General features: G+C 40.7%; 1 protein-coding gene across 4 annotated transcripts in view; it reads left to right on the plus strand.

Moving 5' to 3' along the window:
- Window positions 1-24,758, plus strand: part of MYOM1 (myomesin 1) — a 186,349-nt gene that overhangs the window by 130,954 nt on the left and 30,637 nt on the right. For all 4 annotated transcript variants that reach the window (XM_055368518.2, XM_063699434.1, XM_031003674.3 and 1 more), the window contains 5 exons: window positions 2,002-2,186; window positions 6,072-6,186; window positions 19,553-19,709; window positions 21,752-21,858; window positions 21,975-22,019. In XM_055368518.2, the coding sequence (XP_055224493.1) occupies window positions 2,002-2,186; window positions 6,072-6,186; window positions 19,553-19,709; window positions 21,752-21,858; window positions 21,975-22,019 (609 nt within the window). The remainder of the gene's footprint in view (window positions 1-2,001; window positions 2,187-6,071; window positions 6,187-19,552; window positions 19,710-21,751; window positions 21,859-21,974; window positions 22,020-24,758) is intronic.

Here is a 24,758-nt window from a genome sequence, read left to right on the forward strand (position 1 = left end):
ATGTTTTTTAATTAGCTGGGCATGATGGTGCATGCCTGTAGTCCCAGCTACTCAGGAGGCTGAGGCAGGAGGATTGCTTGAGCTCACAAGGTCAAGGCTGCAGTGAGCTGTGATCACACCACCGTGCTCCAGCCTGGATAAGAGTGAGGCTCTGTCTTTAAAAAAAAAAGTGATGCAGTTGACAAAGAAAGGTTGCAGGTGAGTGCTGTCAACTTAGAGAAGAAATGAAGGGGGCAGCCCTCCACCCTCCTGACATCCTGGCTTCTCAGTCCCATCCTTGACTTACTGAGTAGTGTAAAGCAAGTCTCACTTCAAGAAATCCCTTATGGAAGAAAGCAATAAGAATGTTTTGTCATCCTGTTTTACAGATGAAAAAATTGACACTCAGGTTAAATGATGCCCAGAGGGTCACAGAGGTAACAAATAGCATAATTAGGGTAGGAAACTAGGTCTGCTTTTCCCTAGACTAGAGCTGCTAGGAAACAGCAGAGCATAGTTCCTCATCTGTAGGGCAGGGATACTGCTCCCAATCTAGATGCCTCCCTGGGTTCTCAGGATGACACAAGATCATGGTTGTAAAAGCCCTTTGCAAAATAGAACATGCCACATTCATGTGAGGTATTTGGTATTAATATTTAAATATAGCTTTATACAAAACATCAGAAGGCAAGCATGACACACATTTGTAGCCATGAAGCCAAGGTAAAGGGCCAAACAAATATTGAACTATCAATTACACAACACCAAAGCATGGCATAACAGAGTATGTCCTTCTACAAGTTGGCTTTCAGGCTACTGTGAGTCACTTCAGGTGATTTTGATTGGTTGGCTAGATGTCAGTTGTTATTTAAAAAAAAAAAGGAAAGGAAAAAATAAATTTTTTCACCTGCGTAGCAGCTGGTGGTCATGCAAAGATACAGGCAATCACTTAGTAGTTTGGACTTTGCCAAGAATGCAAATAGCATTCATACAGGCCACATTTTGGCTTTCTCCCTGCAGAGGGTTATGAAGTGTCTTGGCTTCTCTGAGCTTTCTGTTAATTGTCTTAAGGAAGAGGGAGATAAATGAATATAAGGTACCTGGCAGTATTTAGTGCAGATGCAGGGCCCATAGGATTGATTATATTTAATTTGGTAAAAGGATTTTGTAAACCATAACCTATCATTTGTTTTTACCCATTTGTGGGCTGCGCATACTCTTTACGGGGAAGATTTTCCTCCAATTGGGAGTGATGCTTTTTCCTTTGAAAGAGCTATTACTCTCTATATTCATATGCCATCAAATAGAGCTGCTTTCTTTATACTATTTGAGATTAAGGGGAAATTTTAGGCTGTCACTCAAAAATTATCTGAAACTGGGTGCCAGATATGGTGGCTCCCACCTGTAATCCCAACACTTTGGGAGGCTGAGGCAGAAGAACCACTTGAACCCAAGCGTTCAAGACCAGCCTGGTCAACACAGCGAGACCCTATCTCTATAAAAACTTAAAAAATTAGCCAGGTGTGGTGGTGCACACTTGTAGGTCCAGCTGCTCAGAAGGCTAAGGTGAGAGGATCCCTTGAGCCCAGGAGCTCGAGGTTACAGTGAGCTACCATCACACCACTGCACTCCAGCCTGGGTAACAGGGCAAAACCCTGTGTCTAAAAATAAAAATCAAAAAATATGAATCTGCAGCTAAATCAAACTGTTCCAATAAAAGGTCTTTAAGACTAATGCAGGCCTGAGAATGGCCTGAAGGGAGGTTTTGGGTCCACCCTTTGAGAGGCATCTCAGAGTGGCCTTACCTACCTGCCACCCTTAAAGGGACTCAGTGGGCTGATGTAGAGCAGTATGAAAACGATGTGAAATGACCACGGAATACTTATTTTTCATGGGAAAGCTAGATTTTGAAAAAAGAACACCAGTGTTAGATTAGCTTGAAGACTTACAAGTGGTTCTAAACGTGTGGAGACGAGTTTTCTATGTTATGATTTCTACTCATTGGCTTTCTCTCTCTCTCAGGACCACCGCACAGTCTCAAGTGTAGTGAAGTCAGGAAAGACTCACTGGTTCTCCAGTGGAAGCCCCCAGTCCACTCCGGGCGGACTCCGGTCACTGGTTACTTCGTGGACTTGAAGGAGGCCAAGGCCAAAGAAGACCAGTGGCGAGGGCTCAATGAGGCGGCTATTAAAAACATATACCTGAAGGTAAGAGGATGCTCAGTTCTAGAGCTTCCTCTACTAACTGCTCTACTAATACGAACTTTAAAGTTAGCAAGATAAAACAGAATATCTCCGCTTTGATCTGTTTCATGTATTGGGCTCCTGGTAAGATTCCGCTGGCAGAGGTTGGAGCTGGGAGAAGTTTCTGATGCTTGAAAGAGTTTGGTTATATTTAACCTGAATTCCTGAGCATAGCTTTGAAATGCACCCAGCAGCTCCTTCTTCTCTCCTTTCTCTCCTTGCCTCAACTTACCCACTACATATTTTTGTTACTCATAGTCTTAAAACCTTACTGCTTACCATCCCCAAAAGGTGATTTTTTCATTCCTCTTTTTTCTAGGGGGATGGTTGATTTGAGGGTGCTGTTTTTATAAAGTTCACACCAGGAAGCCTGTGACTACTGATCCCCTCGAGTCACTCCTGTCTCATGTTACCTCCTCCCTCAGGCCGGTTCTCACATGAGCTCTCAGAGATTAGTGGAACGGGTTCACTCAACCCCCTTATCCATGTCACTGCCTTTCAGGTTCCTCTAGAGTGTGCTCATTGAACCATTTCCTAACTCTGTCAGCCAAAGACTGTTCTGCCATAGCCACCAAATCTCTCATTTGTACCAAAAGGAAATTTCGAAAGAATATTTTCCCCTAGAGCAGTGGCACCTGGAGACCCTGACGCCACAGTGGGGCCTCAGAAACTGTAGGGAATATGATTGCATTACTTACTACTTAGAATGAAACGTGACTGACCTCACCACAGTCACTCAGGAAGTTACACACTGCGTTTGCACAGTCCTATGTTTTGGCAGAAGAGGTCATTGCCTATAAGGTGGGCTTTGGAAGATACTCAAAGTATACCTGGCCAAAAAGATCTCTCCCTGACCTGCCTCATGAACTAAGTCCCTTCCATCTGTCAGCCACTCTCCAGGGTTAAGGTATTTCCAGCCACTCTAAACTATGTAAATATATCCTCCAGGAGATACAGCCCATAAACCATTATACCCAACTTGCCATTAACTCAACTTAGCATATGCCAATCAGCTCTCCAGCTTCTTGCAAAACTCTGAAGAAATAAGACAGGTCATCTTTTCATGAGGAAGAGAAAAGTTCAAGGAAGGACTGAAGCCTATGATGTTGTTTGCTGTCAAGATGAGTCCAGAGGTCCCTGGATTCCGAGAAACCCCCAAAGTACAGTGTAAAATAAAGGTCAGGAACATCCTAGATGATGGTGGTGGGTGTATATGGCTAGGATGAAGATTTCCAAGTCTTCAGTCTGCCACTGTAGAGGATGCCAAGGGCCTGAGGTTTGAACTGACTCGGGTGAAGCAAAACAAAGGTGAAGAAGCAAACAAAAAGAAAAAAAAAAAGTAGAGTTTAAATGTGTGAAAGAATGGTTAATGTCACTCATTTTTAAAAAAGAAAAAGAATAACGGGAATTTTAAGAGAGAGACAGAGAGAGAAAGAGAGACTGAGGTTAAGTATACCTAACAAACCTGGAAGTGAACTTCCGTGAGGAGAGTTCTTACATTTTATCAACAGTTTTTATAAAGTGAAAATAATCTTTTTTTTATTTTTCTGATTATAAAACTAACAATTTAAATGAAAAATTCAAACATAAGAAGCACAAAGAAGGAAGTAGGCCAGGCACAGTGACTCACGCCTATAATCCCAGGGCTTTGGGAGGCCAAGGCAGGCAAATCGCTTGAGCCCAGGAGTTCAAGACCATGGGAAACATGGCAAAACCCTGTCTCTAAAAAAAAAAAAAAAAAAAAAAATTAGCTGACCATGGTGGCATGTGCCCGTATTCCCAGCTACTCAGGGGCTGAGATGGAAGGATTGCTTGAACCAGGGAGGCAGAAGCTGCAGTGAGCTGTGATTGCACCACTGCACTCCAGCCTGGGCAACAGAGCGAGACTCTGTCTCGAAAAAAAAAAAAAAGGGAAAATAGATCTGCATCGATGATCTCAATTACATATTTGTGGTATTGTTGAGGCCAGTGGTCATTGCCCCTGTGGTGATGGAAGAGCAGAGAGTGCCCCTGTCACCCCAGGGACCAGCCACTGGAATGTGAACAGACTTCCTGTACATGTTGCAGAAATCTGACTCACAGCCATACATCATCACCTAGGTGGCAGGTGCAGATGTGTCAGGTACCTGGCGATTACTCTATTTTTATTACATGGAAATGTTTCTGTGTCCTTCTGGAAATCCACAGTTTCCTGGCATTATTTCTAAACATAGAATTTAAATATGTCAGACTCTATGCATTTAACCTATAACTAAGTTAAAGTTCATTTACAGAATAAAATCCATTTCAAAAATCCGTTAGTGCCAGTGAAGGCTATTACTACGTAAATAGTGACATTCTGCTGTAAACAAATACAATTAGTTAGATTAAAAACCTAACAATTTAATACGTACCTATTTAAATACATGGTCACAAACACTTCACATAACTGAATAACTTTATTCTAACATTGTTTGATTTAAATCACATTTTGGATATTGGTCTCTATCACATCACATCTTGGGGAAAAATTATGCCCTCTGTGTAATAAATTCCTTCTTAAAACATAACATAGCTTTTAAAAGTCACATGTTTTTAAAATAAAAATGTTGATAAAACATTAACAGTATTGATAATAGTAATGAGATTGTTCAAAACCCAAAGAAAGTTACAAAAAATTAAGTAGGAAACCAGCCACGGTGGCTCACTCCCGTAATCCCAACACTGTGGGAGGCTGAGGTGGGAAAATTGCTTGAGCCCAGGAGTTTGAGACCAGCCTGGGCAACATGGTGAAATCCCGTATCTATAAAAAAAATTGTTTTTAGTTAGCCTGGTGTGCTGGCACATGTCTGTGGTCCCAACTATTCAAGAGGCTGAGGCAGGAGGATTGCTTGATCCCAGGAGGTCCAGGCTACAGTGAGCAGAGATTGTGCCACTGTACTCCGCCTGACCAACAGAGTGAAACTGTGTCTCAGAAATACATATGTGTATATATATATATACACACACACACAAACACACATATATATACACACACACATATATACACACATAGATGTGTGTGTGTATATATATATACATGTGTGTATATATGTGTGTGTGTATATATACACGAAGTGGGACTGTCATACAAAAATAAATTATAATGCTTTTTTTTACAGCTCTTTGTAACTCTAGCTTAGTGGCACATATGTAGTGGATTCTCAGCACACATCTTGATTATTAAAAACTTGAGGATTTAGAATTTTAATACACTTTGATTATTCACAAATTATTCAAACTCACAATTGTGTTAATTTCATGTCTATTTAGTAAGAAATAGCTATATTAAATTTACAGGAACAATTATTGTTTGTTTTGGTTTTAGTAGTTTAACATGCTTTTAAACAAATGGAAAGTGTTCATGATTCATGCTTTTAATTCTCCTCTTTTGCCAAGAATTTCATCTGAAATTATTCATGGAATGTCTCAAAAGGATTGGGGGGGAAAGCGACATATATGCTATAATGAGCACTTTGTATTTTGTCCTTTTGACCAAAGAATACAGTGGCTAACGCATGTGACACCTACGTACACTAGTCTCTGTTTCTGATGTTGGTGGCCACTAAATTAACTAAAAAGGAGAAACATCAAAGTGAGAATGGATATTGGAAACTCCTCTCTATCTACAGATGGTCTAGAGAGAAGACCATCTACAGCTAAAGTCACCTGCTTAGTGTTTGACAGAATCAAATCTAGACCACAAGTCTTGTATCCCTGGTGCTAGGTCACTAAATCATTACTACAGAGGAAGAGCCCCGTCTGTTTAAATGACATAAAACAGCCACTGCTTCATCAAACACCCATTGCTTCTACACCTGCTTCCACCAGGTTCGAGGCCTCAAGGAGGGCGTCAGCTACGTGTTCCGTGTTCGAGCCATGAACCAGGCGGGAGTTGGGAAGCCGTCTGACCTTGCTGGCCCTGTTGTGGCAGAGACCCGTCCAGGTGGGCTTTCACCTTTTCATTAAAACTAATCCTATCTGTGTAAGATACTGAACTAAGGTTCGGCCTTTCTGTGCTTTCCTCTAATTTTCAAAACAATCAATGTGTGCTATCTGAATGTAATTGATAAGTAATGATCTTAGAACATGACAGTCATTGGTCCCATCACAGGCACCTCAGGACAGGGTTGAGCCAGGTTTGATGTGGTCTAGGGGCTGTTCTGATGCATACCTAAAAACACGGAAGTTCTTGATCAAGTTAAGCTTCCCGGACCAACTGTTCCAAGCATTCATTCCTGGAATGTTATTCCTGTTACACCCTGGCCATTAAGTCTCATAAGAATATTTTCCCAATCATAGGGGAAGCTAGAACAGCCCAGCTAGTAGGCACAGTCCTTAAACAAAAGTAGGATTTACGTAATTGTAGCTATTATGTTTAAACCAGAGGTCAGCAAACTTTTTCTGTGGAGGGCCAGATAATATTTATCACTCAACAGCCCTGTGGTCTCTGTCACAACTTCTTAACTCTGCCATGACACAAAAGAAGCCATTGAGGATACATAAACTAATGAGCATGGCTGTGTTCTAATAAAACTTTATCAAGCACATTATATGTATTATATAATGTGATGTATTAATTATATGCATTATAAAATTTCAATCTTGTATAATTTTCCTGTGTTTTGAAATAGTAATCTTCTTTCAATTTTTTCAACTATTTAAAAATATAAAAACCATTCTTAGCTTGCAGCCCTTGCAAAAAGAGGTAATGGGCCAGATTTAGCCCACAGGCCATAGTTTGCTGACCCCTGGGCTAAACTAACAGTGGTCCCAACTGAATGGTTTATAGATTCGAGGCAGCCCTCATTTCCCAGTTTCAAAGATGCCGTGATTACTAGAGAAGACAGACTTGCCGTTTCTTATGAGAACAAAGTTTACCGTGTTCATTGTCCAACGAGTTTCAGATCATTACATAATAATTTCTTTTATCATTTAACCTGTATTATTTTTCAACGTTATCATATATTTCAGTTCATTAAAGTTACATAAAGGAAAGCACCAGAGGCCAGGCACTGTGGCTCACGTCTGTAATCCCAACACTTTGGGCAGCTGAGGCAGGAGGAACCTAGGAATTCGAGAGCAGCCTGGGCAACTTGGCAGAACCCCACCTCTACCAAATTTTTAAATTAGCTGGATGTGGTGGTGAGTGCCTGTAGTCCCAGCTACTTGGGAGGCTGAGGTGGGAGGATCACTTGCGCCTAGGAGGTCAAGACTGCAAGGAGCTGTGTTTTCACCACTGCATTCTAGCATGGGCGACAGAGTGAGACCCTGTCTCAAAAAACAAAACAAAAACAAAAACAGCACTGGAAATGAGAGATGATAAAGTATATCACTTTCAAGACTTGGAAGGGTGAGGGCTGAGGGTGGTGTGGATGATGAAAAATTACTTACTGGGTACCATGTGCATTATTGGGGGGTGATGGATATGCTAAAAGTCATGACTTAACCACTATGCCATCTGGGCATGTAATGGAATTGCATATATACCCTATAAATTTGTACAAGTTTTTATTTATTTTATTTTATTTTATTTTTTTGAGACGGAGTCTCGCTCTGTCGCCAGGCTAGAGTGCTGTGGCGCAATCTTGGCTCACTGCAACCTCCATCTCCCTGGTTCAAGGGATTCTCCTGCCTCCGCCTCCCAAGTAACTGGGATTACAGGCATGCACCACCATGCCCGGCTACTTTTTGTATTTTTAGTAGAGATGGGGTTTCACTATGTTGGCCAGGATGGTCTCGATCTCCTGACCTCATGATCCGCCCGCCTCGGCCTCCCAAAGTGTTGGGATTACAGGCATGAGCCACCATGCCCGGCCTGTACAAGTTTTTAAAATCACCCAATTATATTAAATTTATATTCATTCTAGTACTGTTATATGCAAGCGAGTTAGAGAAAACACCACACTTTGAGACGAATTAAGAGTCCTTTATTTAAGCCAGCGGCCAAGAGAGGGCTTGACGCTCCAGAATTTTCTCAGCCCCGAGGAAGGGGCTTGATTTACTTTTATACCTTGGTTAAGGAAGGGGAGGGGAGCTTAAATGCCATAATTCTACAGAAGTAAAAACATGCAAGAATCAAAAAACAAATGGCTTTTTTTGTAACCATTTGTCTTTTAAATTGTTTATTTCTCTGTAACCATTTTTTTTTTTGATTCTTGCATGTTTTTACTTCTGTAGAATTATTGCATTTAAGCTCTAAATCTTTCATAAGAGTAAGATATGGATGCTATGCAGGACACAGACTCAAGGCTTTATGTTGTTATCTTTTTGAGCAAAATCCTGGGAACTTCATACATTGTTTGTTCCAGTACCTTATCAGTTAATTGGGCTCCTTTGAAATGCTGAGGATCTGCTTACACAGGTTAACTCCTTGAGGAAGGGGGTTGGGTAAGCAGCCCTTAATGTCTCATAAGTCAAGGGGCCAGATAGAGTTCGTCCAGCTTTCCCAGCTAAGGGAGAGTCTATTCATATGGGAAACAAGGCTAGGTAATTAAAAAGACAAAAAGGGAAAATTTTTAAAAAGGGTTAGTGAAAAAACAAGATTAGGCATTACAGTACAAGCACTTTTGCTTTAATCTGTCCCTATTTTCAGGCTGAGATAAACAAAGAACAGATACAGAATGTAATATTTATTTTTCTGATGAGAAAAGAATGTAAATATAGAAAACTACTTTCACTGCATGTTACTTGAAAAGAATATAAAATGAACCCTTTGAGAAAATATCTTTCCCTTTCATCCTATTTCTTCATAACCTGTTTTCAGCTAGTCTTAGAACTACTCTCTGGACATGGGTCTGACAAAAGTGGCCTTCTTAGACAAAAGCGTGGTAGGTGTCTGTAAGAAGTACCACACTGCGTATAAATAACCTTTGCAAAACTTCATGAGAAAACAGAAAAATGCTAGGAACGTATACACCAGGTAAAAGGTAACACACAAAGACACCAGAACACATATTCCTATAGAAATCAAACCCTTCAGCTGACAATTATGTGGATAGTAAAGGTGCCAAATGGACATCTCCAAGGACCCAAGGGCAGAGTTTGCTCTCAGAACAACATAGATTGCTACACAAGTGAACTCTTAATCTAGTCAGTGCTACATCAAAAGCACCCTGGAAGCCATGGGTTCCAAATATGATTGTTAAAAGAGCTTAAATCCATGTCTTATTTTCTCATCTGTAGCTTCAGAAAGGCAGGTGATGGGCATGACATTAACAGAGCCATCACTAGGGAAATGTTGCCACCAGAAGAGGATCTGCTGGTGACCTCCTGGGTGAGAGTTTTGTTTCACTGACTTGGATTAAGGAATCAAAAGTCATTTGCATGCCATTCCATTCCCAGACTCGAACTGCAGACAGCTGCGACACTGATACGCTAAGCAGCCCCCTGTTAACCCATGGACAAACCACTGGCTCGCAGCCTAGAGAAGAACCCTGGATACACAAAGTGCAAATGCTTTCCTGTGAAAGAGCACCAAAACCCCGTGACATCTGAGCCTGTTTTATATGCAGTAGATACACACTCATTATTGCCACATGTATTTCTTGAGCTCCTACTGTGTGTCAGGTGCCGTTTGGGCCCCAGGAATAATATGACATCATCACTGCACACTGGGCTTGCAATGTAATGGAAAAGACAGTATTTACAGCATAGGATGGCGAGAGCTAGGAGAGCTGTTCATAAAAGGTTTCTTATAGCCGAATAGGCTATAAACTAGGTAGCAAGGTTTTATAAGTCCCTATAAAAGCTTTATATGTAGCCTAAAATTTTGTATTCATTCTACTAGATATCAACATATTACTTTTACCCATTTTATTTATTTTATGTTAGAATACATGTCAGAGGAGCATGTTATCAACTTCAAGATTTGGGGTGTGAAACTTGGATTGCTATTTCAGAAGAACAACTTTTGAGGGGGATGCATTATTAAAATTTCAGTTAGAAAACAAAGCTTATCTCGTAATAGCAAACCACAAATACATCTAACAAGATACTTCAAGTGTAATTTGAATTCCACTTTAAAAGTTAACTTAATCTTCCGGGGTTGATAGGATCACTGGTTTCCCTTTGAAGTCAGAGAATATGTTGCAAGTGGATGTATTCTTGTCTAATTGTGCTGGAAGTAGGAATCCGGATAATGGACTGAGTGTGTCATGCTTTACCAAGAAATCCATTAGCTAAAGAAGCCTATAAAAGAATGGAGTAAAACATACTTAATGTGGATGAGTTGGCACATAAAAAAGGCTGGTCTCTCCTTGATATTAGATATTTTTAAAACAGTAGCTGTGGCTGATTGCATCAGGCCTAGGGTGGAGGTGAAGGCCAGGTGAGCCAGATCAGATGGAAGACAAGAGAGAGACCTGCCAAAGCCTGGCAGGTGATCTGGAGGGGACCACAGCTGGCAGTACAGACCACAGGTATTCTTACCAGAGAAACCGAGCAGTGGGCAGGAGAATCAGGTGATGGGCTGGGTCCCAAGCAAAAACTGGATTATAGAAGTTAGCTTGGTCACAAGGAGCAAGGCGGGTTAGGAGAAAGCATTACCAGAAGGAATGATGAGTTGAGATTGAGTTGATAACCTGCTAAGCAAGAGCTCATTACAATCCCAGTGTCTAAACACTGGTTGGTTCCAGAGTCTGGCAGGAATGAGAAGGCAAATGTGTGCTCAGTGGCCAAGTGGTGGAGTCATGAAGTGGATTCTAAAACAGGAAGCCAGACTAACTTTAAAAGATGAGCTCAGCTGGCTCATTTGGAGAACTGCACCTGGCCAGGTACAGTGGCTCATGCCTGTAATCCCAACACTCTGGGAGGCCGAGGCGGGTGGATCACAAGGTCAGGAGTTCAAGACCAGCCTGGCCAAGATGGTGAAACCCCGTCTCTACTAAAAATACAAAAAAATTAGCGGGGTGTGGTGGTGTGCACCTGTAATCCTAGCTGCTCGGGAGGCTGAGGCAGGAAAATCACGTGAACCCAGGAGGCAGAGGTTGCAGTGAGCTGAGATTGTGCCATTGCACTCCATCCCAGGCGACAGTGAGAGACTCCATCTCAAAAAAAGAAAGAAAGAAAATTTTAAAAAGAAAACTGCACTTGTATTTGCTTGGTAACTGATCTCTTTCATCTGCTAGAACCGTAGTTTTCAATCTTGCCTGTACATTAGAATCATACGAGGAATGTTTTGAAAATACTGCTATCTGGACTCAACTCCAGACCAATTAAATCGGGATCTTTAGGGCTGATGGGATGATGACAGAAGATCAGATATTCTAAAAAAAAAAAAAAGAAAAAAAAAAGAATCTCTTAGGCTGGGTACCTGAACATAGGCTTATTGCTGTTTGTTCGTTTACTTAGCAATTTGGGTAATTCCAGTGTGAAAACAGGCTTGTGAACTGTACATTAGACCATAGCTCCTCAAAATAGGAACTGTGTCTTTTCTGTACATGTGCTGAGAGTCTAACATAGTACCAGGTATATAGTAGCTAATTTATTAAATGAAAAAATAATGAATGACTAGCATGTTTGCCAGTGAGTGTGACACTGTCTTGAAGCCTCAGTGTATGCACTTCACCCCAGTCGTCTTGTACTGCCTGCCCTGGTTATGATGGGTGAGCTGGGAAAGAAATGTCTGGTGGAGGCTCCAAGGTGGGCATGAGGCTGAATGGTCAGCCGCCAGTCCTCGTCTGAAACCCAGGGCAGCTCAGTACTACACGTGACCCATTACATTAACTCACTTTCCTCTGCTTCTATTCTGTCTCATGCTTCAGTTTTTTAAACATCACCACACACACACGCACACCCCCACGCACACCCACAGCATGGAGAACAAATAATTAAAGCTTATAAAAGTGATATATTCATGCTCATGTAAAACACTTTATATGAGAAAGAATTATCATATCAGATTACAAAATGTATAGGAACGTGAACAGTTTACTGTGATTTTATTTAAGCTTTTAAATTTTATCCTTTATTATCATTTTTTGTAGGGAGGAGAAAGAAAAGTGGGATGAAATGAGTTAATTTCCAAATAGTTCATTTTAGTCCTGAGCCACACTTGAACCCATTAGGATACCAGGAGTTCTGGGCAAGCCTTGGAGGGATCACTGGAATGCTGTCTTGGCCCTGTAATCCCAACACTTTGGGAGTCCAGATAGGAGGATCACTTGAGCCCAGGAGTTGGAGACCACCCTGAGCAACATAGTGGGACCTGTCTCTATTAGAAAAGAATAGGAAAGAAAAAATAATAATAATGGTAATGTAAAATGAGATCTGTTAAAATCAGTTATCTCTGTGTCTGTATTAAGGATTCACTTAGGTTGAGGAGTTGACTAGTGACAACTCTTCTTAAATCCTTTTTAGGTAACAACAAAAACAGCTCTCTCATGTTCTATACATAAACCTCCTGAGATCTTAATTAAGTTCTTCACATTCATGAACAGGTTAAGAGGTTGTTTCTGAGAAAATCTAAGTTATGCCAAATTTTGGTCCACTTTTCCAGCCCAACTTTGTGGGAAAGTGGGATGGCCTCTCATCTGGATAAGAATACCCACAAAGACCACTTTGATAGCAGAACATCAAACTTGCTTCCTGCCCATTAATTATCAGAACCACATCCCTCAATCAACTTGAGAGAATGAGAGAATATGCCTCTTTAGGCATTTCTCAGAGTTCAACCATTAATTAATTGATAGGAGCTCAGCTCTGGAAAACCTCAGCTAAGTTGTGGGATATTCTAAAGAGAAAATTTGGCTAGGTACGGTGATTCACGCCTGTAATCCCAGCACTTTGGGAGGCCAAGGCGGGCGGATTACCTGAGGTCAGGGGTTCGAGACCAGCCTGGCCAACATGGTGAAACCCCATCTCTACTAAAAATACAAAAAAAATTAGCTGGGCATGTGGCAGGCATCTGTAATCCCAGCTTCTCAGGAGGATAAGGCAGGAGAATCACTTGAACCTGGGAGGCAGAGGTCACAGTGAGCCAAGATCACATCACTGCACTCCAGCCTGGGCAACAGAGCAAGACTCCATCTCAAAAAAAAGGAAAAAGAAAAAGGAAAATTTGAGGAGGACGTTATAGGTAGAATTTTCTCTCAGGCTTTTTCTGTGATATTGTACCAAGTTAATCTCCACAAGGCACTATCTGGTGGGTTAGCCTGGGGCATGTTAAAAATTCTGAAATGCTGTCGTTGGCCGGACACGGTGCCTCACGCCTATTATCCCAGCACTTTGGGAGGCCAAGGCAGGCGGATCACAAGGTCAGGAGTTCGAGATCAGCCTGGCCAACATGGTGAAACCCCGTTTCTACTGAAAATACAAAAATTAGCTGGGTGTGGTGGTCCGCACCTGTAATCCCAGCTACTTGGGAGACTGAGGCAGAATTGCTTGGACCCAGGAGGTGGAGGTTGCAGTGAGCTGAGATCACACCACTGCACTCCAGCCTGGGTGACAGAGCAAGACTCCATGTCGAAAAAAAAAAAAAATGCTGTCATTGCTTTATAGGCTAATACATGGGCTTTGGTTTTGCTAGGGCATCTATTAAAAAGAATCATCCATTTGAGTATCATGTACCTTTTTTTAAATTGCAATAGAATTTTTTGTCTACTGTGTACAGGACCCTTATTTAAATAATTATTTAAGTCCTCATCAAATTTATCAAGGAGGAGATCCAGCTTCAAATTCTGAGTATAAAATTAAGTAGGAAACCCACTGCCACTAGAATATTTTCTTTGTTAGTGTAATCGCCCATTAGGTTCTCCCTTCCCACTGCATAGACAAAATCAATCCACTGCGACTGCAGCATTGCAGTTGAGAGTTTAATTGACCTGAGGCCAGCTGAAGCGAGAGACCTAGAGTTATCAGTCAAATCAGTCTCCCTGAAGGCTCAGAGGTTCTTTGAGTAAGGGCATTTTTTTAAGAGTGACTTAGAAGACCAAGATGCCTATAATGGGGAAAGTAAATTGAGTCACAAGTCAGGAGTCTGGTGGGGTCAGTCTTAAAAACATCTAAAAGAAAACAATCTTAGGTTCTACAATACTGATGTTATCTATAGGAGCAACTGGGAAGCTCACAGATCTTGTGACCTCTGGCCACATAACATCTAAGCAGTAAGGGATAATAGAAACTACACCTGTCTTGTAACCTCCCATTAGTGGTTTCAGCCCCTGAACAGAGAGGACTATTATCATTCTTGCTTTCAAGTTAAACTAACCTTCTCCCAAAGTTAGCTTAGCCTGTGCTCAGGAATGACCAAGGGCAGCTTGGAGGTCAGAAACAAGATGAAGTCAACTATCTCATAATTTTGCAAAGGCGGTTTCATTGGTAATTTTGTTGCCTCTCACCTCTTTATCAAAATATTGGTGTTATACTTTAGCTTTAACAAGACAGGTTCCAATAAAATAAATGTCATAATCTTAAACTGGCATTTATCTTTTGAAGATGGTTTTTTAAAATCTCAATCCAGTCCCTGGCATGTGTAAATATGTAAGGGAAATATAAGACATTTGTGGAATTTAACCCTATTCTCAATAAACTAAACAACCAGTGCAACTTTTTGAAAAATGAATATCCAATCAAATAATCCTCTTAGACAGTTTTAATTTTTAAACCTGGCTGGGTGCGGTGGCTCACGCCTGTAATCCCAGCACTTTGGGAGGCCAAGGTGGGTGGATCATGAGATCAGGAGATTGAGACCATCTTGGCTAACATGGTGAAACCCCGTCTCTACTAAAAATACAAAAAATTAGCCCAGCGTGGTGGCACACGCCTGTAGTCCCACCCACTTGGGAGGCTGAGGCAGGAGAATCACTTGAACCCAGGAGACAGAGGTTGCAGTGAGCCGAGATTGTGCCACTGCACTCCAGCCTGGGCAACAGAGTGAGACTCCGTCTCAAAAAAAAAAGAAAGAAATTTTTAAACCTGAAGTGCCAAATATAGTTTTAATAGTTTTTATTTGTTTCCTTTATTGTTCATTTATTTAATAAATCCACCAGTAGCACCCGCAATTATGTGTGCATAAATTGAAGAAATGTTCATGCCTCTCTTTTCTACCCACTACACATATTGCTTATGATATACTGATTTGACATAATTAATCAAGAAAAGCTTCACAGATAAGGGAAACTCTTAGATACTGATTGATATTGCAGCTAATCCTTACCTCTTTGGCTCTCTCCTAGCAATTACTTAAGTTTGTTTGTTTTTGTTTTGCAACAGGATCTGATTTTGTCACCCAGGCTGGAGTGCAGTGGCATGATCATTGCTCACCACAGCCTCCATCTCCCAGGCTCAAGTGATCCTCCTACCTCAGCTTCCCTAGTAGCTGGTGCTACAGGTGTCAGCCACCACATCCCACTAATTAAAATTTTTTTTTGTAGATACAGAGTCTCATTTTGTTGCCCAGGCTGGTCTCAAACTCCTGGGCTCAAGCAATCCTCCTACCTTGGCCTCCCAAAGTGCTGGGATTACAGGTGTGAGCCAGTGAGCCCAGCCAATTACCTAATTTTAAATTACGATTTTTAATATAAGACTTTGAAAAAATTTCCACATTCTTTTCTAAAAGTATACATGATCCCATTTCTTATGTTACAACTCAAATATAAAGTAATGATGTACGACTCATAGGTTGAAGTTGAAACACAGATGTGGCTTGGAACCTAAAAATAACATCTTTTATTTAAAAAGGCAAATAAGCAACATCTTTTGTTTCATTTCATATTTTCACAAAAGATCTCGAAATGCTTTACAAAGTTTATTTTTCAGAATACAGTTATCCCTCTTTATCCTGGGGGATCAGTTCTGGGACCCCCTGTGGATACCAAAATCCAGGAACACTCAAGACCCTTCATAAAATGGCATAGCATATGCATATAGCCTACAGACATCCTCCTTTATACTTTAAATCATCTCTAGCTTACTTACAATACCTAATATGATGTAAATGCTATGTAAAGAGTTGGGATACTGTATTGTTTTTTAATTTGCATTGTTTTTATTGATGTGTTGTTACTTTTATTGTTTTTTCCCCAAGTATTTTCGATCCACAGTTGGTTGAATCCACTGTTGCAGAACCCATAGATATGAAGGACCAATGTACTTCAGTGATTCAGCTCTATATTTGCTCAGTAACTGAGGCAATTGAGACAAAAACTAAACAGGATTTTCTTTTTTTTTGAGACAGAGTCTTGCTCTGTTGCCCAGGCTGGACTGCAGTGGTGCAATCTCAACTCACTGCAACCTCTGTCTCTCAGGTTCAAATGATTCTTGTGCCTCAGCCTCCCAAGTAGCTGGGATTACAGACATGCGCCACCATGCCTGGCTAATTTTTGTATTTTTAATAGAGACGGGGTTTCACCTTGTTGGCCAGGCTGGTTTTGAACTCCTGGCCTCAAGTGATCCTCCTGCCTCAGCCTCACAAAGTGCTGTGATTATAGGCATGAGCCACCATGCCTGGCCAGGATTTTCTTATTCTCCAAGTTTCATGGGTTTGGGGCCAAATTTGGCCATTCAAAAACCTGAACAAATTGTTGTTTTAGTTGACCATTTGTTCCATTTGCCTGAGGGTTTACCACCAAAGCATTAATACTGTAAAATTTCATTTAAGACTTTCTGATGAAAATCCTTTTAAAATAAATTATGCAATTTAATAAGTGCTTTTCATCCTTCTTGGATGCAGTATACTGAATCTTATTTACCTTTTTCTGTGACTCAGAGCTGTATCACCTTTATTTAATACACAGTGTTGTGATACAGCAATGTTGTTATGGGGTGGAGAAGCTATCTGCCCCTATAGTAAATAATGTTTTTGTGCCTGCTTTTTAGTTTTTCTCCCTCCTTTCTTGCTGTCATTTTCTTTATTCTCAATGCTCCTGCTCATAGTAGCTTCTTACCTCCCTCTCTTTTTTTAATCTACTGAGAGAAACCAACCAAGTAGGCTTGTTAGAATTGTCTCAAGCAAAGTATAAAAAGACTCCAAGGCTGGGCACAGTGGCTCATGTCTGTAATCCCAGCACTTTGGGCGGCCAAGGTGGGTGGATCACTTGAGCTCAGGAGTTTGAGACCAGCCTGGCCAACATGGCGAAAGCCTGTCTCTACAAAAAATGCAAAAAAATTGGCCAGATGTGGTGCCATGCACCTGTGATCCCAGCTACTTGGGAGGCAGAGGTGGGAGGATGACCTGGGAGGCCAAGGCCACAGCAAGGCAAGATCACACCACTGTACTCCAGCCTGGGTGACAGAGTGAGACCCTATCTCAAAAAAAAAAAAAAAAAAGATTCCAATTCCCTGGTGAGTGTGCAGCATACTAGTGTGTGGACTTTGTCACATCAGAACTGGTATTAGAGGCTTATTTTCCTTATTTCTTGGTTTTGGGCAATGTTCCAAATGGGTGAGGTGTTACAGTACAAAAGTTATCTACAGCATTGAGAGAATGGCAAAGCTGATTAAATTGTTCATATTCTTTATGTTTTGTGGCTATTTTGTTTTCAGAAAAGTCAAATCTTTCACAATCAAGATTCTTAAGCAATATTTTTGTTGTAAACTTGTCATACCTCTAATGTAATAAACAACAAGCATATGGATGATTCACTTCCTTCTAAAAAGGGATTACAGATAGAACAATGAATGATTAATATAAGCAATCTGTCATGCTTCCAAAATAGAGATTATGCAAAAAGCAAGATTACCTCACTTCTTTTCTCTCCGTAACAATACAGATATACAAAAATTTCTGTTTACATTCTTTCTGTGACTCAGTCATACAAACTGTATATTATAATACAGTCTAAACCTCAACACTCTTCAGTGTTAGCCTTTTCTTAAGTTTTAATAAGAGCATTTGTTCAACATTTATTATACGAAAGTAGAGTGTGAGGATTAGTCATGTGTTATCAGGAATAGAAATAAAATGTGGGCTGCAACTTACAATGGAATACATATAGACCTTTAAAAGTAACATATGGCAGACAATTAAGGAATACTTAAGCCTTTAATTGATTATTATTTCAGTTTATCTATGCAACCAGATATGAAAGTCGCCCTTTGTTTAAGAAAAAGGAATTTAAAAAAAATTTCTAGAACCAGTCTTCTCTAAGCTTTGCATGTGCTAACAATCACTTTTTGGAAGTTTATAGTTGAAGCGTACACTGCCATCTGTACAGACACAAGTTAGATCAACTATCAGGCTCAGGAACCAAGATCATCCTGCCAGGCACCATTTGGGCACTGGTTTCCTCTTGGCCTTCCCTTGGGAACATGTTTGCAATTATTTTTCCAGTAACAAGTTTTATTGGACAGTAGGCCAGGATGTTGGCCTCTTATGATACAATCCAGACAGAAAACATTCAATTCTTTTGGAAGGTTTTTTTATGCTTTTTTAAAAAATACAGCTGTACTTTTCTGGGATTAAATATAATATATTTTATATATATTTTTCCTAATGTACTGAAACAAACCAAGTTTAGACTGGCAATTGAATGAGTATAAATCTGAGTAGAGCATTTTACTCCTTTCAACTGGATTTAGGCATAGATGTGAATGTTTCATATGCTGTACAAATTCTCCTTGAATTCTCTATTAGGTGCAGGTGCAATTTATTATAACTCTCAAAAATAGAATAACTCAAAACACTAACTGAATTTTTTTTAATCCAAAAACCAATCTTCCTGAAAGAGCTGAATCTCTTGAAACTCATTTCCATTTAAATTTCCATGCAGTTCAATAATAGTCATTTCTCAGTTGCTATCACTCTAATCTAGAGGGGCATCTTTAAATTGATTTATGGTTATGTGATCCACAGAGCAGGCATCCATATATTTCTCCACTCTTAAATGACTTAAAGACTTTGAATATGTGAATATAGGCGATTCTTAGTCTCTCTACTTTCTCCCATTCAATTTCCTTTTGGGTTCTTCATCTCTACCCTTTCCTGATGACTGATTGCATGTGGATATTATTGAAACAAAAGTCATGAATTAGGGTCTGATAAAAATCAATTGACTTTCCCTTTTCCCAAAGCTGACTTGTTTCCTTATTGCAATCAATCCACTCCCATAACTGTACCATCAGTCACATCACAAACAATACTGTCCCTGGTGTTGACTCTACCTAAGAAATGTGGTGCAACCATCTAATTTCATGTTACGGCATAAAAGTTGAATTGTGGAGTAGGACTGTCCACCTGCATGAGTAGTGAAGCTTTTCCCTGACCTAGGCTCAGGGCCCTACTTTAGGGTTAAAGTAAAGAATCTCAAGGTAACAAATTCTTACTTGGTTGCTTTCCTCCACGAAGTATCAGTGCCTTCTTTTTGATCTTGTAGGAACCAAAGAGGTTGTTGTAAATGTGGATGATGATGGAGTCATTTCATTGAACTTCGAATGTGATAAGATGACTCCAAAGTCCGAGTTCTCCTGGTCCAAAGATTATGTATCCACTGAGGACTCTCCACGATTAGAAGTCGAAAGCAAGGGCAACAAGTAAGGACTATGTCAATCACAGTCATGGGTTTCCTTTTCACTGTAGGAGAATGAGGTGAGCTCTGATTTCCACTTAAATTGCTTAGAATAAGAGGATGAAGTCACTTATATTTTATATCTGGTATTGTAGAAAATAATAACCAACTTAAACCTTAAAAATAATCATCCTAGGCCGAGCGCGGTGGCTCACACCTCTAATCCCAGCACTTTGGGAGGCCAAGGCAAGTGGATCACGAGGTCAGGAGATCGAAACCATCCTGGCTAACATGGTGAAACCCCGTCTCTGCTAAAAATACAAAAAAAAATTAGCCGGGCGTGGTGGTGGGTGCCTGTAGTCCCAGCTACTCGGGAGGCTGAGGCAGGAGAATGGCGTGAACCCAGGAGGCACAGTTTGCAGTGAGCCAAGATCGCGCCACCGCACTCCAGCCTGGGCAACAGAGCCAGACTCTGTCTCAAAAAAAAAAAAGAAAAAAAAAAATCCCAGACTGACTCATTGGCTCACACCTGAAATCCTAGCAACTCAGGAGGCTGAGGCAGAAAGATCACTTGAGCCTAGGGGTTCAAGACCAGCCTGGGCAACATAGTGAGTCCCTGACTCTAATAAAATAAATACTAACAACTCTTATGAAATACTTTTTACATTATTCCATTTAAAGTGCTTTCTTATTTATTATCTCATTTATGCTATTAGAAACATTCAATTGACATAAAGATCAGCTTTAATAATGATTCTCATTATCTATGAAATTTTGAAATCTTAAAGTAACGATAAGGATACTTATGGAGGCTAGGAAGAACTTGCTGGTTCAAGTTATGGTAAATTAAATGGATTGAGGATAATCTTTTCTGCTTTTTTGATCATCACTCATGCGTGACACAGTAGTACATGGGAAGAAAGCTCTATGTGGAAGTATAAGATGAACGAGCTCTAGGCCCATCTCTACCAGGAGCTGGCTATATAACCTTGGGCAGCTATTTAACTTCCATAAACCTCGGATTTCTTTTTCTATAAAATGAGTGTGGGGAGAATGGAGGAATTGTATGATCTATCATTTCCTTTCAACGCCAAGATTTTGAGTGTTCTTTTTACTTTGCTTTATAGCAAAAGCTTACCAAGCTTTATATTTTCATAGTGTCAACCACATTGGATTGATATGATAAAGCAAAGTATTTGATAAAGCACAGTATTTCTAAGTACTTTTTTCTATTACAGTGAAGCCCAGTGTATCTCAGAAATCAAAGAAAAAACTAGCAATTTTGCTGTAGAATGACAAGGAAATACCAAATATAATTAAAGGATGTTTTTCTGCCACTATGCTGTAAATTTCTTGACATAAAACACATTTGCCCCAATAAAAGATAATTGAACGATAAATTTTTCTCCCAGTTTATATGCTTAACATTTCAATGTTTGGTTGATCTTAGACACTGCCTAGCAATATAGCTTACCAAAGTTAGAAAACACAGTGAACTTGGCCACTGAGCCATTCATTTACTTATTACACATATTATGTGCCAGACAAGGTACAGGGTGCTGGGGATGACACAGTAAACAAAGCAGTTCCTGTCTCTGAAGGCACAAGGGTTACACAGTGAGGAGAATACAGATGCTTTGAGCTCAAGATGCTTATAATAAGTTCAGAAAAGGGAAGAGCAGGAGATGGCATAGGAGAGGGCACCCAGAGTTACCAACAGCAGGTTCTGCCCTTGACGGGGGAAGTGTCTGGCTCCCAGCAGGGACTGATCAGCTGGATATTTTTCTGCAGGATATGCACTGATAAGCAACATAGCTTGGGCATGTGGAATTTGTGCCAGTTCCACTCTCCCGTCACCATCACCCCCTGGAAGGAGGTAAGGAAAGTCCTCCCAGAGTAAATGACATTGAATCTGAGACACCAAGAACACGTAGGCTGTAGCTCAGCAAGATGAGAGGAGGTGTCCAGATGAAAGGAGTAGTATACACAAATGCCCAGATTCAGGGGAAACACAGGCCCACAGATCCCACACAGCCTCATTTCTAAGAAAAATATTTTGTTCCGAAGGACGAAAATGACCTTCAAAGACCTTGGGATGGATGACTTGGGTATTTACTCTTGCGATGTAACAGACACTGATGGAATAGCATCAAGCTACTTAATAGATGAGGAAGGTAAGTTTAAAATCAGTGCATTCACACGTCAAATGTTGCTTTGATTTCTCAATTATTCTTAAGTGACTTTTATTTTAGTAGTTTAAGGTTTAACTGCTTTCTTTTTCCCCCTACAGAATTGAAACGTTTACTTGCTCTCAGCCATGAACACAAGTTCCCAAGTAAGTATCCACAATACATTCACAGATTTTAGCAGTCTTACTAGGCAGCAACTTCTGGAATAGATCAGATGACAGCTCTGATGGGATTAAGAGAGAGACTCTTGAGAACATATAATGGAACACACATCAGTAGCTACAGATGTGCTTTCTAGAAGTGATGCCTTTTCCTTTGCCGTTGTTCTCCAGAGATACCAAGGATACTAACATAGAAAATATATCCCATGCTCCATTACGTGGCGAAGTGTCAGGCTACACAGGTGTAACATCTGAGTAATTAAGTTCTTCACTTTTTGCCCACATATGTTGGAATCACATATATATTTTCTGGATATATTCACTTATATGTCTTTATGCAAACTAATCTTTTCCTAAGTAAGATTGGCACTTAAAAGAAGAATCATACCTCTAAATAAAGACAATATAAAGACAGTGCCTACCATTTTCAACTCCTGGAAAATTGGGCAAACATGCCTTCGTCAGAAAAAGAGTCCCTCTGAACTATGTACAACCCTTCAATAAAGCACCTTCTACATAAAAGATTAAATTCCACACTTGACACTAAGAGAAGAGAAGGAAGTCGGAAATGACCTTCGGAAGGTTCCACTGGCCAGATAGGGGGATCTCTTGCCATTAGTACCCACTGGCCAAGGTAGTGAAGCATCCAGAAAGTTACACCCTGGAGTTTGAGAAAACAAGTAGAAAGTGATAGTATACACCCATTCTTTTTAAATCAGAAATTTTAATACTTAAAATATAAATCCTCCACTAATAAAGGAGTTTCAGGAATCCAGAAAACTATATTCCTATTCCAGACTATGGACAAATAGCCTTTGTATATTGATATATGTGCATTTTTCTAGGAAGAGTATCCTTCACTTTTAGTAAATTCCCCAATGGAGACTGTAATTTAAAAACACACACCACTGCTCTAGAATGAATTGCGGACCTTCTCTTACATCTGCAAGGGGTGACTTGTTTGATAGTGAGGCTGAGTGCTGGTGATATTGGCCTCAGCTGTAATGTTCTCAAAACCAACTTTGGCTGGGCACAGTGGTTCACACCTGTACTCCCAGCAGTTTGGGAGGCCGGAGCAGGAGGATCATTTGAGGCCAGGAGTTCAAGGCTGCAGTGAGCCATGATCAAGCTACTGCACTCCACCCTGGGCAACAGAGCGAGTCCGTATCTCTAAAAACAAAAACTAACCCAACTTTGTTCAGCAAAGTAGCAGAGTGGAGTGCCCATGAGACACGACTGTAGGGCGCAGACTTCTAAATTCTAGGGAAGAACCCTCTATGCCACCATGTGTCATTAGGCAAGCCATTTCTCATCTGTGGGCTTATTCACCATAAAACTGGAAAAGTAATATCATGAGTGAGGTTTTAAAGGTTAATTTTGAAAAAGTTTATGGAAAGTACTGAAGTGTACTGCAAAGTGTTTGGCCTGGACTCTCTTTGTTCTGGACTTTTGACTCAAGCTGTGCGCCTGGGCAGCTCACTTTTATTTCTCTGTGCCTTGGTTTCTTTTCCAGGAATGGCTATCACAGTGGTTCATAGCACCTCCCATATAGAAATGCTGTAAGAGGGCGGGGTGCGGTGGCTCACACCTGTAATCCCAGCACCTTGGGAGGCCAAGGTGGGTGGATCACGAGGTCAGGAGTTCCAGACCAGCCTGACCAACATAGTGAAACCCCATCTCTACTAAACATACAAAAAATTAGCTGGGTGTGGTGGTGGGCGCCTGTAATCCCAGCTACTCAGGAGGCTGAGGCAGGATAATTGCTTGAACCCGGGAGGCAGAGGTTGCAGTGAGCCGAGATCGTGCCACTGCACTCCAGCCTGGGTGACAGAGCAAGACTCCATCTCAAAAAATAAAAATAAATAAAAATAAAATAAATGCTGTAAGAGATAATAAATATGGTATTGATGAATCCATGAACTATTTGGGAAAAATATAAACATTAATTGAAACAGACCAGTGATCCCTGAACCTGCTGCCCAAAGCAGAAGTCTCCAAGCTACATAAGATGGTTGTACTTTCTACTCTCGAACATTGACAGAAATGGGGAGAAACAGCAGCACCTACTAATCTAGTCAGATAATAAACATTGATTAAGTGTCTAGACGACAACTAGTCCAAACAACATTTACATTCAGCTTAAAGGGTGGAGATGAGAGAAGATGGGGTGTCACTTTTGAGCTCAAGATGCCCAGGCCTCCCTGGAGTTTAGTGTTCATATGGACTTGGAGAGAGAATTAGTCCAGGCAGTAGGCATTGCCTGATGTCGTTATCATTTATGCTGAGATATTTTATCTTGCATAAACCCAAGAACTCTGATTATTGGTGCTAAGAGAGAGGGTAGCAGCAAACTCAGTTATCCTTTTATTAGAGACCCAGTGTCGCATTTTGGTAGAGAGAACCTGAGAATGTGATTAAAACTCTGACATGTGGCTGGGCAAGGTGGCTCATGCTTGTAATCCCAGCACTTAGGAAAGCCAAGGCGGGAGGATCACTTGAGCCCAGGAGTTCAAGACCAGCCTGGTCAACATGGTGAAACCCTGTCTCTACAAAAATACAAAAATTAGCCAGGTGTGGCCGCAGCTCCTCGAGAGACTGAGGCGGGAGGATCACTTGAGCCCAGCAGTTGGAGGCTGCAGTGAGCCGTGATCATGCCACTGCACTTCAGCCTGGGTGACAGAGTGAGAATCTGTCACAAAAAATAAATATAAAAATCACAAAATA

Source organism: Gorilla gorilla, chromosome 17 (genome assembly GCF_029281585.2).
Source record: "Gorilla gorilla gorilla isolate KB3781 chromosome 17, NHGRI_mGorGor1-v2.1_pri, whole genome shotgun sequence".
Classification (NCBI taxonomy): Eukaryota; Metazoa; Chordata; class Mammalia; order Primates; family Hominidae; genus Gorilla; species Gorilla gorilla.